This window comes from Embiotoca jacksoni, unplaced genomic scaffold (genome assembly GCF_022577435.1).
Source record: "Embiotoca jacksoni isolate LCO1_2020_lvr unplaced genomic scaffold, fEmbJac1.0.p SCAF_20, whole genome shotgun sequence".
Lineage (NCBI taxonomy): Eukaryota > Metazoa > Chordata > Actinopteri > Embiotocidae > Embiotoca > Embiotoca jacksoni.
The window spans coordinates 6,825,656-6,842,832 of NW_027185341.1; the positions used below are offsets into that span (position 1 = coordinate 6,825,656).

A 17,177-nucleotide genomic window follows, 5' to 3' on the forward strand; every position below is an offset into this window, starting at 1 on the left:
TGATGTGCGAAGATCATTACAGCAACCTTTTAGCTTGAGGATGTACGTGATAGCTGTCCCCGCTTCTGCTTGTCTTCCTGTGCAGACTGCGTCGTCAGAGATGCGTGGGAGTAAAGTGAAGTTCAGTGGATCGGGGTTTGAACGTTTGCTAGCTTAGGGGCCTTTCCTCCCTTGTTCGACTCAGAAGCTGCTTCCCCACGGGCCACATGTCAATCTACAGTAGGAAGCACTTGATAGCAGTAGCCTTTGCCAATCCTTTAATCTCCGAATGACTTTTGTAGGAGACGTTTTTCACTGTGAAAAAGATCTAAGACTTTTGGATTATGCAAAAACAGGAGCGGAGGAAGCCTAGCTGTGGAGTTGAACTTTCCACGTTTGCCCTGGTTTCAAGTTGCCAATTAAGTCTCTCCTGCTTAGACGGCTGAATAGTTGAGAGAGATGATTGAGCTTTGAGGCAGACAAAGTATGTAAACCTGACCTCTGACCTGCTCTGATTGTCTGCGCTTCGGTCTGTCTTTGTATAGTTAAGCAGCTTTTTTTTTTTTTTTTTTTTTCATACTATTTATTAAGGCACGAAGACATTCCACAAGAGAAAGAAAAACAGCTTTTTAAAGCACTTTGTTCACATCGATTTCAAAAAGTCTATTTTTAGAGCTGTCATAATTGAGTAGACTGCCTGTTATTGAATGGTGGATGAAATAATAGAAAATAATGAAAAGTGTCCTTCACAGTTTCCTATGGCCCAAGGGGATGTATTGAAATATCCAAATAACAGTTTAAAACCAAAAGACAATTACTTTATTATAATGTGAGATTAGGAAAAGCAGCAAATTCCCCCCTTTAAGAAGCAAAAACCATAAAATTGTCATATTGGCTTGAAAATTGTCAGTTAACTACACAAGTTGACTCTGTGACGCACTGACCTCACTTTTTTTTAGGACAAACATTGCAGGAAATTGAAACATGACAATGGGCTTTTTGTAATTCAGTAAAATGACCTTTTAAGCTGTTTAACATTTAGGCAGTAATTCATGGAGGTGAATGACAAAGCTTTACTACAGATACTAAAACAACATTTTCCAGGTTTACCTCGCTAATGTTTCACTTATTTAATGTGTTCAAGCTGCTATGTTTTGACCAACTGCACTAACTGATGTATTTCTTACACAGCCCTTTTGCAGAATATTTATATATACACAGTACAGTTCATTTCGATTTAAACGTGATTTGCTCCATGTGTTCATTATTTAATTCTGTATGTGGTACTTTTTATTATTCATTATTCACTAGCAAGCGCCACAAAGGAACCCCATCTGTTTTACAACCCGTATGGATTCAAAAACAGCCATTATATCTAACCATAACCACTAGACTTAAGACCCAAAGAGAGGTCTGCTACTAAATATTCAAAATATCTATAATCCATTTTGCAGTGTGTTCCCCTGTTGGGCTGTTTTATGTCACAGAGGGGAGATTGCTTTACAGAACAGAACGAGGGCCCTGGTTTTCACAGTTTCTCCATTGGCAGATGGAATACAGACTAAAAGGATGGAAAAATTGCTTTGAAAATATTCACCTTCTTCAGTGAAGAAGATGTTTAACCAAACATCAAGGATTTGGTGGGGGGGATAGAAGGCTTCTCAGTCCTTCTTGTGACAGGAGGTCAAAAGGTTTGGGGTAAAATGTGGTCTTAATTTTAAGGAACACACACATTAACAAAGATGCGTGTCTCTACGAGGCTAAATATCGGCACGTCTTTTATTTTGTAGTGTTTCATCCGGTGTTTGACGGTAGCTACACAGACAGTAGCAGCTTCCTGTGTGTGTGGGCTCCAAGTGTGAGGTTTGGTGTGTGTGTGTGTGTGTGTGTGTGTGCGCGCGCGGGCGGGCGGGCATCGTGCCAGCACCGCTGATGTGAGTTGAGGTGAAGCGGCACAGCGGCTGATTGACTAATGAATGTCGTGTAATCTGCAGTAACAACATGAAAGCCAAAACACCACAAGACAATCAAAGTGGTGTTTAGACAGATGGGTTACGCTCATTAAGACCCCCATGTGTGAGTTTGTCAGTGGGCTTTGGAGTGTAATCAAACACAGAAATGAATGACATGTGAGCATTTAAAAAAAACAAAAAACAACAACGAACCAGTGTTGTGTCATAATCATACAGTCAGCGGCTTTTTTTTCTTAACATATAAAGGCCTCCGAGGCTTTTGACGGACTGTTTGTAATGCGTGTCATTCACCGTAAAAATACCCACAAACTTTGCTTTATGGGTGGCTCACACTCTGTTGCATAATAGTCATAATAACCCACGTGCTACCTCTGTATCAAAGAAGCAGATTTCCCCTAACACCACAGACATGGATCTACATGGGATAGTAGAGAAGCAACAACGCTGCAACAGAGCAGCAGCGTATCTTTTTGATTCTGTTTTCTGTGTAGTTAAGCTTCATTCGTGCCCTTTAACGCCCCACAAATCCCGTCCTACCTTTTCCTGGTAAAATATTGAAAGTCTGATTGAAATCAACCGCATGTGACCCCAGATAAACCCATAATATGTATGTTAGCAGGGAATTTCTACAAATGTTGGCACAAATGAACTGATCGGAATGTATGTAGGGGTAGCAGGTCAAAGGTCACTGTGACCTCACAAAACCTATTTGTGGCCAAGAATCGGTACGCTACATTTCAAACAAATGCCCAACAGGTTGAAATTATGAATTTAGGACATCATAATGTTCTGCAAAAACACGTTTCTGGCCGTTATTCAAGAACAGAGGGGCAGATTGTGACCACGTTTTTATAGGATACTGAGTTGGTGACACTGATCTTGGGTGTCCACCTTAAAAATGTGCCGATTGTATAGATCTTCTGGGCTGTCAAGATTAAGGGTGGATGTGAGGCATCCATGTTTTAGAACAGAGGTTTGGTATGTGTGTGTTAAGCGTCAGTTTGTTATTGTTCACATACAAGAAGCTTATTCAGCTGGTTTGACGGAGCTCAGCTTTGCGAATCAATGTCACAGTTTACAGGACACTTTCATTTTGTCAAAGTAGCAACATCCATATTTGAAGCTTTTTTTTTAACTTGGCTCAGCGTGCGAACACGTAGAAGGAATTTGACTTGAGTTTTTGTTTTTGTTTCTCTTAATGCATTGACACAATGAAACAGCAGACATGCATCAGAACAGGGAACAACAAAGTTTAACAAAGTCCAAGTTATTTATGTATTTCCTCACGTCACAAAGCGTGGCTGTACACTGCATCTTGACTGGTTGGCGGAGACATACAACAGCGAGGCAGTAATTCTAGATATTATCTCTCAACGTTTTGAATGATGACACAATAAGGAGGACGATAAAGTGGAGCTTCAGGTCAAGACGTTGAATTTGGACGAAATATTGGGCAGGAAAGAAATAGACGCTTCTCTGTTTCCTCTGTTGATGCCATTGATCATTTCTTGTTTGTTACTCACCGAGCTGCTGCTTCTGTTGCAACAGATGTTTAATCATTTATTTGCGTTTGTTCATGTAGGTAGCAGCAGATTAATGCAGAAATACATGCACACACTTATCAGCAGAACTCCGCGAACGGAAAGGAAATGACCTACTGTGTCACGACTGTAACATCTGGCACAGATAAGAGCTCTGAGCATACGTGATGTGGGGGAGGAGGAAGAGGGGGAAACAAACAGCATAACTCACTGTTAATCTATGGGATCTGCTCGTGCTTTGTTACACCAAGAACAAACAGAAACAAAATGCAGATGGTGCAGTTTTTAAAAGGTTTCCAGAGGGGGGATATTCGTGTGGATCTGTGGGGACACAAGAATGCAACACTTTATAGTCCGTCAGTCAAACAATTGAAATCTGTTTATATGAACTGAGGTGCAGCAGCTAAGAGAAAAGCAAATAATCCTATTTCTCAAAATGTGAATAAGACAGTGAAATCATGCGTAGTGATGAAGTGTGATTTTTCTTCATTGGTTTCAATTATTAATTGGATTGTTTGTCACTTTGAGTGACATGCACAAGAGTATTTTAAAGAAGTCCATCAGTGCCGTGTGTTTACCAACGTGAAGTTTAAGCTTTCATCCGGAGCAGGCTGTTTTTGAAGCTGCAGTCCTGACCGCGACTTCCTAAAGCGCGGTGCTGAAAAAAATACAAGCACCATTAACACTAAAAGTTCAAATGGGACCGGCGTTGCTGTTGGACATGTTGTCGTGCCCATTAGAGCAGAAATGTTTAAACCCACCTGAAGTGTCCCAGAGTATTAATCTGCCGCTGAGTCCCCAACCAATTAACTTGGAGGTGCACTAATAATTGTCAGTTTTACAGCACCTTTCTCTTGGGGAGCAAAGATCAGAGCAGGACTCTTATCTCAATAAAAGCAAATGTACGTCTGGAGCTGAAATTTAGCATAAAATAGAGTAACCAGGGTTATTTGGGATTATTCAGGCTCATATTGGTCCAAGACAGTTTTTCTCAATGGCAGTATTTTGACAAAATAGCTTTAGGCAGAGCAGTCTGTAAAAGCTGAAAGGAAACCGGCTTCTGCCAACCTAAGGATTTTGTTGGTTTCCCACCATTCAGTATGCCAAAGTAAAATCATTTTGGTATTTAGCCATCGCCAAACCATGCAAACCATTTTAAATCCATTGGAGCCACTAGGAATTATGGATTTGCCTTCCGGGACGAAGTAAAGTCACAGAACATTTTTTTGGTTCCAACCGGCACATTTAGAAAGCTGCCTTGCAATGTTGACCCTTGAGGGAAGCCAGAACCAAGGAAACACTCCTATGTAAAAAATAAAATAAAACTGTTTCATCGGAGAGCAGTTCAGTCGTGTCTCATGAATCAACTGCGTCAGTTAAAAGCTCCAATGTGTAACATTTTACCTTAAAATTAAAAAATTAAAAATTTAAAGCCATCATTTTACATTCAATGTTTAGCAGTAAAATGAAAGTCTTTTGCATTTTTACAGCAAAAAGTTAAAGCCAGGATCGGCAGAAATGAAAGCGAAAGAAGAAGAAGAAAGAGAGGGGGGGAGGGAGGGGGGAGGGGGAAGATTTGTATAATAAAAGAAGATCGATCAGAGATGAGGTCCTGGACTGCTTAACATGATGATCCATTGAATACTGAACGTTTTTTGGCACGAAGTCGCAGTGAGTTTCCATGCTACGATGGCTGGTTGCCTCAGCTTTCGAGGACAGAGTCAGGGAGCAGTGTCAGGACAAGTCTTGCATTAGTGCCAAAGGGATGCCTTTGTTTTTTTCTGTCTCGGCACGTCAGGAAATGTCAGCCCATGTAAAGAGGATCCAATTATGCCAGCGTTCTGCCACAGTCCCCTATAGGCACAACAGGCTGCGGCACTGCAGAGGTCATATTTCCTTTGAGGTAACAGTTGTATGACTGAAACAAGTCACCCTAAAATCGACTCGAAAAATTAATGTCAAAAAAAGAATTTCTTTCAATATAATAAAACACCTTTCAACTTTTTGCCTTGGTATTCTGCAGTGATTTGTTTTGAGGATGTAGTCATAGAAAGAGCTTTAAACGTGTGCAGGATCATTTTTTTTAATCGTTGGCTGATGAATGTCAACCCACATAGACTAAATAAGGACCTTTAAGTGTAAAAGCCCAGTACTGACCTCGTAATGAGATAATATTGTGACGACAACAACTTTTACTTCTTCTGCTTTGAATTTGAATCCCTTCCTTTCAGTGTCACCACTTCCTGCCGGGTGCTGATGACAACATCGCAGCGACGCCTCCGTCCAATCAGGGGTCGGGATGAGCCTCTGTGCAGGGCAATGTTATGCGGCATACAGCACAGGGATTACAGCCTCTAATCCGCCCGTCATGAAAACCCAACAAGGGAAAAAAAAAAAAAGAAAAGAGAGAGAGAGAGAGAGATCATGATAGAATAACAAATGGCGGATGTTGGGAACAAGATGACAGCGGAGGAGATTGATTTGGAACCAAACGGCATCTTTAGCCATGTGGAGGAGTGCAAAATCCTGATGTGGGGGGCCGAAGCGAGGGCTGTCAAGTGAGTGTTCATGTGTGTGCAGGTTTGCTGTGCGTGTTCAATGCTTTGTTTCATAAATGCATCGGAGAGTTCCAAAGTTCATGTGAAGTGGTGAGAGCATCACCGCTGCAGAATAAGCAGAGGATGTGGTTGTAGAGCGTCCTAGTGAAGGTTTCTATTTGCAGGGGTGTGTTTATCCTCGGTGACCGTAAGAGAACGTACACGCTTCTACATGCACGGACAGCTCACAGGCAAAAGGAACCACATTCAACTTTTTGTAAACCGCCTTTAGTTTTAACCAAACACCGGGCTGGTTCAATGTATGTGTATTTATATGTCACACACAGCATGTCTACATATGTAACCTCAAATTCTCTTTATGAGCTGTTCACAGCCACTGTCAAAGTCACTGTGTGAAAAAGTTTTTTAAAATCATAATTGCCTCTCTGTTTTTATAGCATACATTTAGAAGCATAAGACACTTCAAGCTAAATGCTGACATCAGCGGTACTTATAAGGCAGTATCCAGCAGAGTGATGCCGAGGTTGTGAGTTCAAGCCTCACCTGGAGTGATGAAGCTTTACTTCTTTGTCTTATGTACTAATACCAAACACACAGCGGTATATTTCTGCCCTCAGATCCATCCCATCATTGTGAACATAATGCCATAACTCAGAGACAAAAATGAGAAATTGGATCATATTTCACATTGCGTTGGATAGTGAACTGGTGATAATAATCTTTAGTGTCTGCCTTGAAACTGGTGATTGTATTGATCTTCTTAGTTGAGTGAAAGATGTGTTTAAAGCATCCATGTTTTAGAGTTTGTTGCGTCTTTGCAGCAACATCTGTAAAAACTCTACGAGAACATTTAGACTCCAGAAGCTACAGTGGTGCAATCGGTCAGCGCGGGGAACTTGTAGGACAGTATCCAGCAGAGTGATGCTGAGGTTGTGAGTACAAGCCTCACCTGTAGCAATAAAGCTTTACTTCTTTGTCAAATTAGGCTACTTTAATTAGTGTAGCTTCAGCGTGTCATTGTTAACTAATACCAAACAGACAGCGGTATATTTCTGCCCTCAGATCCATCCCATCATTGTGCAATGAAGTTTTAGTTTGTTTGTCATATTTTACTACATGAATCAATATAGACTGAGCATGTTATTGTTGAGTAAGTTATTTGTTTTGTTGAATTATGCCACATTAGGTCACATTAGGTCATTTCAACAAATTTGTCACAAACAGTCATTTGTCTCAAGAATGAAGTGATTGGATTTTGGTGGTCAACTGGAAAATAGATTGTGAGCAGTCCAGACACTCCAGTGGCGCAATTGGTCAGCGGGCGGTACTTGTAAGGCAGTACCTAGCAGAGTGATGCTGAAGTTGTGAGTTCAAGCCTCACGTGGAGCAAATAAGCTTTAGTTTGTTTCTCAAATTGTGCACATTGGCTTCGATTTTTAAACCCAGAGGCTACTTCCATTTCTAGATTAATTTTGCCTCCTAAAGAAACCAAACCAACTGGGCAAACATACTAGAGTTTGTTTTTACCAAATCAAACATCACCCTCAAACAAGTCAAACAATATGCACTTAATGCAACAAGACATTGTTTCTAACAGCCTTGTTGTCCATGGAAGCGCGTGCTCCTCCCATGCTATCGCTGTGCTGCTACTCCCATATGCAGCTGAGTAATCAAAGTCATTATTTTTCCAAACTCTCACCTTTACTGAGGCACAAGTTCACACCTGTTCTGTTGCCACTGCCAGGAAATGTACAAGATCACTCCAAATAGACATGGGTGCTTGTGTGAGAGTGGCTTCACCAGTAAATAGGATGCTACCATTTTAGTGGAAACATAGACACCCAAACTTAATGTACTTTACTCGGGAGGATATCCAGAGAGGGATATTTCCCCTCAGGTTGTGCTGCGACTGTGTGTGTGTGTGTGTGTGTGTGTGTGTGTGTGTGTGTGTGTGTGTGGTGTGTGTGTGTCTACTCTGTGGAAGCACACCACGTCCTTTCTGTATCCGCATGTATTAAGAAATCCTCCAGCTGCCGCCGTTGACAATCTCTCAGCTCGTTAGACTTGGCCAGAAGTCGGAATATCAGCTCCAGCTCCACGATGGAAGAGATTATTGTTTGGCTAATGGCTTTATGGAACGAGGGGGGGAGAGCCTGTAATTTCACTCCCAGCCACGAATCACTGAATGATTCACAGCTGAAATCTACAGGAGCTCCTCGTTGGTGGTCGCTCATTACTTCTCACCAGAGCCCCATGCAGATGTCCTTTTATCCAGTAATAGCCCCTTCTCTCGTGCACAATGACTTCCACTTGGCCCCAGCACTAATCTGACTTGAGAAATACTCATGTTTTCTCTAAATGAGCTGCAGCACAGACACATTTTTTTTTGCACATTAAATGTCATTTTAGTAAAGTGAATGGAAAAATCTATTTGGAAAAGAAGAAGTTCACCTCAATAGCATCCCTATAGAGGCAAATCTCTAATAAAGTAATTTGCCTTGTGAATATTTACTGGTTGATTTTTCTTAAATGTCAAGACTCAAAAATCTAGTTAGAGTTCGGGGTTGTGGATTAAATAAAAGGAACACTTGTTAATTGAAGTTATCTATGTATGCACTGAAATTGAACTTCAGATCCTTCACACTTGAACTAATATCCATGGAAATAAACATGTTCTCCTGACTGCAACATTGGTAATTTATCATTGATTGTATTTTAGACGGGGGTATAATAAAAGAAAGACGAGAGATCATTTGCTTCAACCCCTCGACTCTAACAGTAATAGTGTAATCTTAGACTTAGGTTTTTATGCCTTCATGCCAGTGACAGACACCGCTGGATGCATTGTGTGTTTGTTGTCCATCTGTTGGTCCCAAGCTCGTGAATGTGCTCAGGACTGTGCTGACAGGTCATCATTGTAAATGAGAATTGGTTCTCAATTGATATTACCTGGTTAAATAAAGGTCAAATAAAATGTAATATCTCGACAACACCTTGAGTGTATTTCTTCAAATTTGGCACAAATGTTCACTTGGTGACTGATCAGGGTTTTGGTGGCCGAAGGACACTTGCAAGAATGATGCTGAGGTTGTGAGTTGAGCCTCACCTGGAGCAATAAAGCTTCATTTCTTTAGTCAAATTAGGCTACATAAATCAGTGCAGAGTGAGACTGAGCGTGTCAATTGTTCGTATCGTATTTCTGACTGTACCTCTATATTTAAAGCAATGTCTACTGTCACGGCTATAACTTTGTTCTCTCAGACTACAATTTATTGACCGAGCATCTGAAGTCATGAGAATTCCTTCGCCACAGATATTATAGGAGTCTGTACGAACATGGACGTAAACTGAAACTCGACTGGTTGGTGGATGCACACACATTAATGTGCCCCTAAGTGCATATTTAAGACTCTCACAGAGAATTGAGACCGCATTTTCGACCAACTCAATCAGTTAATTATTTCTGCCAACAGCAATTGTTATTTCAGCCGACAAAATCTAAATTTAGAGGCTATATTATATGTAGCCCTCTGTTAAAATTAATGACCCATTGTTTTAAATATGACTCTGAATTGTGAATGGTAAATGTGCCTCAGTTATTATATTGCGAGCTGCATAATGTGCTGTGTGCGCATGAACAAAATGGTCAGTTGTAGTTTGTGTTTTTTCCTCGGCACATTAAGTTTGGTCGTTATCATGTGACACAGTAGCAGCAGGACGGTGCTGAGGCTGTGTGGTGCGTTTGCGGCTTTAACGTGTGTAACTCGGGAAAATAAACAATGACAATGGTTTCTTATATTAAAAGCTGTCATTTCATTCTGCCTCATGAGCGCCTGGTTAAAATCCACTCTCGAGATATGAGGGGAGATATATTCCCGTACAACTTCCACTGAAACATTTCTAACAGGAAAACCCTCTAAATGCCTGTCAACTCATTAACCAGCTCACAAAAGGAGGAGTGCACTTAGACTGCTTAACCTAAAGAATGAGAGCACACTCAGCAGCAGTAAGATTATCCATGTCTTTGTTCATAGAAGGCTTACAGTATGTCTTTCTGAGTGAGAACTTTACATACGAGAAGCCTGGTGCCACCTTGTGGTGTTTGAGCGAAGCTGCATTGACGATCCTCCAAAACTCTGCTACATTTTCATCACTACAGAAGCTCCAGTGGTGCAATCTGTCAGCACGCGGTACGTCTAAGGCAGTATCCAGCAGAGTGATGCCAAGTTTGTGAGTTTGAGCCTCACCTGGAGTGACGAAGCTTTGTTTGGTTTCCTACATGAATCACTGTTAACCTTAACAAAAGTCATTGCTTTCACCACAGTTTATATTTATATTTAGCTGACTCTTTTATCCAAAGTGACTTACAACACACCGATGGTACACCATCGGGCGCAATTTTAGGGTTCAGTGTCTTGCTCAAGGACAATTAGGCATGTGGACAGGAGGAGCTGGGATTGAACCACCAACCTTCTGATTAGTGTGCAGCCCACTCTACCACCTGAGCTACAGCCTCCCTATTAATTAATATAATTAATTAATTATTATTAATTAATTATATTAAGTTGAATATTTACATTTGGCCAAATTTACATAGAAGAATAAGATTGTATGAATAAAACAGTGGACTCTTGCTTGTACTCCCTCAGCAGCAAGTATATTATACATTTATTTGAAGTCCTTGTCATACAGTGAGAATTAAACACCATAAAGTTACAATAAACATCACACAAGTTCCGTATAATTCTGCATTGTGCTGCAGATGATTTGGAGGGTTTCAGGCGGACTAGTGACCTAAACGGATTAATCAGTTTGTTGATTCTGGCGTTCGCCTCCACGCTGTATCTGTCCGAGCCCGCACCATCAGGATACATGGACTGCTTTTGAGGGGATGCGAATTCTGTCTCGCGTCTGTGTTTACTCAACAAAGTCAAACTCAACAAGTTTTTTGGGGCTTTTTGTCGTCATGTGTCCGTGAACATACTTTGATGTGAATTGTCCTACAAACCCATTTATGTTGTGTGTTGTCCAGCTGGCAGACGTAGGGGGAGGCAGCTAGCATGGATGAGCTGGGCAGCAGGAACAGCAGCCTCCAGAGGAAGAAGCCACCATGGCTCAAGCTGGACATCCCGACCATCCAGCTGACGCCGGATGACGGCCAGGTAAACACACAACACTCCAGTACAGGTCGCAGTAGCAGAACTATGGTACACGAACAGTTTAGACAAGTATTACAGACCAACAAGAGTTGTAACATTTGGTGTGCAACTCAAAATTCACGAGCATGAAAAGTAACTCTTGTGTCGTGTGATGACAACTGAACTATTGGACTGACAACTGAGCAACATCAATACGACGAGGAAGACAGTGAAATACGACTGAAAGCTTCAGTTCTAGCTGATCACTTCTCTTACAGAGCTTTTGCTTGTTTATTTAACAGACTTTCACTCAGGCAACCATAACTGAGTGTATCACCTATGTGTGTGTGTGTGTGTGTGTGTGTGTGTGCGTGTGTGTGTGTGTGTGTATTTGCACGTGTGCATGTGTAGCAGCCAGTGAAGCGCCTGCGCAGTCTCAGCATGCCGGGCGAAAACCCGCAGACCTGCATCGCTGCCTTGGAAACGTCCAACAACTACCTCAGACCTCCTCTGGAGAGACTGCCTTCCATCACCCAGTCCATCAAGAGGTTAGACACACACACACACACACACACTCGCATACTCACATAGAGATACACGTTCATTAAAGGCTTATTTTCTCCAGCTTCTAATTTTCTTCTGCATGGAAACTTTTAAGTCTAAGAATTCCTCCACTAAATAACACCTCCCTTCTGATTTAACGCAAACTAATCTTTCTCTGTTTCTTCTCTCTTTTCCTCCCCTTTCTTTGATTTTTCCTTATTTACCTCCTGATTTTCCTCCCTGCCGAACTCTTAATCCGATGTGTGTGTGTTGTGAGAAAAGGGTGCGCTTTGAGCGCATCAACACAGTCCCCCCAAAGGGCCAGAGGGGCCCCCGCAGGGTGTCAACCATCCGAAGGCGATCCTGCATTCCCAAAATACTGAGCAGACGGCGTTCGTCTATACCCAAACAGATCATCAGGTACAGGAGAGGTGGCGGAGGGGGGAGGTGATTTACTCTGAAACTCATGAACACTGTTTAAACCTCTTGATCTTATGACTTTAGTTTCACCTTGGAAATATGCTCCAATTTATTTTTCTAATAACAGTGAATCAAGGGGCGATGAATACTATTAAAAATGTCACCTTTAGTGACTAATCTGCACAACATCATCGCTCAATTGCAGTCCCGTTTAACTGTGCTGTTTTAGCATCTTTCAGCTCTTTGTTTTGGTTACCAAATCCGGCAAGTTCACTGTTTTTGATGTTATTTGGACGATACTCATTCATGGTTTTAGGTAACTGCTTTCAGAGAAAACGCCCTGAAACAGTCCGCCACAAGCTGGTGAGCATTATTCAGTTGCCAACAAGCCAGATTCAAAACAGCAAAACAGAGTTAAACTGAGGGTGAATATTGGTGAATAGTACATTCACCAGATGCAATGTAGAAACTGGTGGGAAAACAGGCAACTGTTTGCTAACAAGTTTACCCCGTGAACTTGAAAGGTTTGCAGCCTTTTTTTTTTGCAACACACAGATGGTTAAAATATTCTGTTAAAGTAGGCGTACAGCAAACAATGTGTTGTCAGGTATTTTTTTTAAATAGAGCATCATTGCAGAAAATATTTTTCATGGAAGACAGAACCATTTCTTAATACGCTCAGAAGTGTACACAAAGCAGGTTGAAGAAAACCTCAATAGCCACTTAATCCCACAATGTATACTGTCAGAGTTGCACCTCACATGAAAGCCTTATGATAAATAACAACTTCATCCACTTTTTTTTTTTTTTTTTTTTTTTGCCCCTTCCTGTCTTTATTGACTGAGGTTTTGCTCTAAAGTCTCATTACTCCACAGCTCTCTTAGTCTCTTTGTACCACAGCTGCGATCCTTCGTCTCTGACACATGCAGGAGGCATACAAGCGGTGTATCAGTGTCGACCCAGGTGACACACGGGACCGCATGGTCTGAGGCAGACAAAATAACACAATTACTCATAGTGACTTACCTAGGTGCCTCGGGCCACATCAAAGCAGCGGCTCCTTGAACAGCGTTAAATCGAACGTAAACGTTTGAACACGGAGCCAAAACTGAAACCCGGAGACGCTCTCTTCAAAGGGAGGGGTCCTAATGTCTTAACTTTATCATCCCACGGTTTATTAGCTTTGTACGTGTGTTTGTGGGAGAGGGACAGAGCGAATGTGTTTGATGTTTGTAAGAGAATTTAATGGGATTTAGAGGGAGTTTATGTGTGTGTGCGTGACTCGTGGAGATTAGCTGAGGTACCTCCTCCTCAGAAGACTTCATAAATCGAGGATAAATCTTTACTCTTCTAACAAAGTGTGTGTCTGTGTGTGTGGTTTGCTCTGAACTGCTGGTTTGTACAGTGAGGGGAGGACACCTTGATGTTTGTGGATCTGGAGGACAAGCGGAACGCTCTTCATGACTCACTTTTCATGTTAAGGAGCCTTTCAGGCAACAGAGTCAAACGGTTCACACAGTTATTTACCATTTAGTTACCCTGATGCTCATAATGATAGGTGTGAAGCTCACACACTCAAATGGACTTCCTTTAACTGCAAAGCAACTCCAAGCAAGGATTCAGAGAAACTAAACATTTGTGGCACTGCTACCCGGGTGTGTGTGTGTGTGTGTGTGTGTGTGTGTGTGTGCGCGTGCGTGCGGGTGTGTGCGTGCGTGCGTGTGTGTGTGTGTGCGTGCGTGTGTGTGTGTGTGTGTGTGTGTCATGTTCAGGCATGTCCCGCTGCCCTCCCTCCGTCTCTCCTCCCTCCTAATGTGTATGATGATCTTTCTTCTCTCCCTCCTTCTAATCTTCCATTTCCTGTGAAGAGCCGTTATGTTAGAGGGAGAACTGGTGTTTACACACACTCCTGCAAAACAAGGCAGAATAGACAGACAGACAGACAGACAGACAGACAGACAGAAAGACGGAGAGAAGGAGAAGGACCTCACTGATGGTGGACATTGGTGCTCTGGATACTCACTGGTACTCAGTTTGACAAGGACCAGAGTCGCTGTCGGCGTTTCCCAGTAGATCACATCCTTTTTATGTGAGCTCTGGAGGAGGGATACTGGGAGGCCGGCCAGCTTCTGACACTTTCACACACTCTCTCGCACATACGCAGTCATATGGAAATTTCTGTTGTGTGCTGGTGACACAACTTCAGGAAATGCAAAAATCCTCCTGCTCTTCAGTGAGCAGGATCTGCTTTTACATCTGGATGTTCAGATTCCCGTCTGACCGAGGAGATCAACGCCAGCTTGCCTCTGACATTTGATTAACTGAGCGGGACAGGGATGTTTAACAGAGTCTGGACATGTGTTGATCCTCCTCTCTTTGCATAACAGCGAGGTACCGCTGGCCTGGATATCAGGAAATCCCCTTATGGAACACTGTATGTGTGATCTGCAGAGGATCAGTTTGCGTTCGGCGGATCAGGGTTTAATGCGGGTCGGGGTTACCCCGGGGGAAGTGTGTTAGTGATGCTGGTGATGGAGGTGACTCGGCTCCACAGCCCCCCGCCCTGCCAGGTATGACCCAGACCCTGAACCCCACCCGGAGCTCTCTGGACAGGTGAGTGGGCAGCTGGAAACCAGAGCAGAGCAAAAAAAATGGGACTCAACTCGAGACACTTTGGAAAGCGAATGGAAACACTCCACTTAGCTCTGTTGATGTTTTATTTCTTTGGGGGGGCAGATTAAGCTTTACTTAATGAACTTTTTATGATTGCTACCATCTACATGTAATACATGAAATACTGTTTTGTCATCTTGGTATTTTTGGAGGATAGTTTGGGAAAATAGGCTTATTAGATTTTTAGCAGGAAGCCAGATAAGAACCAATCTTCTCATCTGATTTGCTGCAAGTGTAAATTTCCCCAAAAAACATCAGCTTATTCCTTTAAGTAAAAAAATAGCAATACAATAAAAATAGTCTAAAAGTCAAAGAGCTGCATTTAATAATTTACCCAAAGCAAGTTACCTACTTATATTAGCAGCAAAATGTGTCTGAAGTACGAACGATAATAATGGCCCGCCATATGATAAAGGCAAAGCAACATTATTTTTATAGCACATGCTGATATATTTATCTATTTATTCGATTATTTGTGATGCCTTAACACGTAAGCATGCAGTTAAATGTTGTAGCTTGACAAGCTAGACCTAAGTTAACTGCTTCATATGATGTTTATAAAGTTGACTTGTTTAAATGTGTATTTTTAGACCTCATTTTATATCTTTTGCGTAATATCTGAAAATGAAAAGTAACTATTTCTTAAAGACAGTAAAAGCTACAATATTTGCATCTATTACTTGGAGTAGAAGTGGAGAAAGAAATGGAGAACAGGCATCAAATTTGTACGGAAGAAGAGTACTCGAGTATATGTACTTAGTTCTTGCACAGTTTTGACTCCGTTTTGTGCCCCAACATTTCATTGACTGTTGTGGTTACTGTTACTTCAACTTCAGATGTTTGAAACATCATAATTCCTTCTGTTTTAATCACAATTATGGTAATCTGATACATCAGCCTGGAAGTAACACTAAACCTTGTTGACGGATTTATCCAATCAGAAAAGTAAATCCTTATTTTCAGTGCTCATATTTCTCTTCTTTATTTATTCTCCTCTTTATTTGTTCACCAGCACTGCTTGTTTAGATTGTACAAAGCTTTGCTCCTCGGCCGTCTCGCTCCCTGACGAAATGAATGCACATTAAGCCTGTTATTACAGTCCGGCCGAGCTCTGCTTCGTGCATACCAGCCTTACCTGGAGGACATGAACGCGAACTCATCTGGCTTTAATCTGTGACGTGTGATTGTTTTGTGCTGTTGTCAAGCAGTCGTGAATGTTTTGTTTATGTTTTGTGTGGGTGAAGATGACTTGCATGCTCGTCAGTGCATGTGCACAAATAGACAAATAACCGCAGACCGAAACACACAAATGACATCTGGCCTGAAATAGACCTGTCTTTACAATGTGGCCTAGTTTGTGCTTCATGTTTTGCTATTATTAGTGTAAATGTTAGTGCAGCCTTAATTATTAAGCATATTTAAGAAATCGAACATTTTATAACTACAAATAAGTCTTTAAATTGTCTATTGGGATCTCCTCTCTCCCGTATTTCTGTCTCTCTCCTTTTATTTGTTTACGTCTTCTCCTCTCCAGCTTTAGAGTTCCCGTCTGAATCCTGACTTTTTTTGGTTTTTACGAAATCTATGTCCTCTGTCTTTGACACGACTCTCCAGAGGGACAACAATCGGGCCCCACCCACCCACCCACCCACCCACCCTGCCCCTGCGCAGCCTTAAAAGGCTTCCCCAGCTGGCGTCTTTCTTGATGATGGGGACTGAGTGTTTATTACTGAATGTTCTGCTCTCCAAACAGTTTCCCTCAGTCCGGCCTCCCACTTGCGATCGGTTTTCACAAAGCCTGGCACGACGAAGGAACTTCGTTGGAAAGCGGGACCTAAATGCACTTCTATTGACTTTAAGTCTAATATAAACAGCTGTGTCAGGTCATCTACTGCGGCAACATGAGGCAGCATCTGCTTCTTCTCTGCTGACAGAACAAAGGGCAACAACTTGTCTCCGGAAACAAGACAGTATTTGTCATGCAGGCGCTCTACGCTGGGTTAACAGTGTCCATGTAATCATACGTGCAAACCCACAAAGAGTGAAATAGAAAGAAGAGCGATTCAAATAGAAGAAGAAAAGCTGAAGTGATGTGGTATGAAAGATCTTTGTTATCACCCAACAACTCAATATCCAGCCAAAGCATGTAATACATCCGTCAGTCCACTAAGAGACCGTGTCAGTGCCACGTTTTGACTTGGCTTAAAAGTACGTTTTCTTAGGTTTAGGCACCAAAAATCATGAGATCTCATAAATATGACATGGTCACAAGTTGGTTAGTGGAAGTGCTGTGTTTGTACCATCCAACCATCTCTGACCTCTTACTTACGTGCACTTCATCACATGACCTCC

The 17,177-nt window shown here is 41.9% G+C and overlaps 1 protein-coding gene across 5 annotated transcripts in view; it reads left to right on the forward strand.

Annotated features, from left to right (window-relative positions):
- rhbdf1b (rhomboid 5 homolog 1b (Drosophila)) overlaps nucleotides 1–17,177 on the forward strand; it is a 39,683-nt gene that overhangs the window by 11,292 nt on the left and 11,214 nt on the right. For 2 of the 5 annotated variants that reach the window (XM_069156009.1, XM_069156010.1), the window contains exons 2-4: nucleotides 11,084–11,213; nucleotides 11,601–11,737; nucleotides 12,015–12,152. In XM_069156009.1, the coding sequence (XP_069012110.1) occupies nucleotides 11,112–11,213; nucleotides 11,601–11,737; nucleotides 12,015–12,152 (377 nt within the window). In that variant the 5' untranslated portion in view covers nucleotides 11,084–11,111. Of the gene's footprint in view, nucleotides 1–5,132; nucleotides 6,052–11,083; nucleotides 11,214–11,600; nucleotides 11,738–12,014; nucleotides 12,153–17,177 lie in introns of those variants that run through there. The other 3 variants (XM_069156008.1, XM_069156012.1, XM_069156013.1) reach the window with 3 other exon arrangements.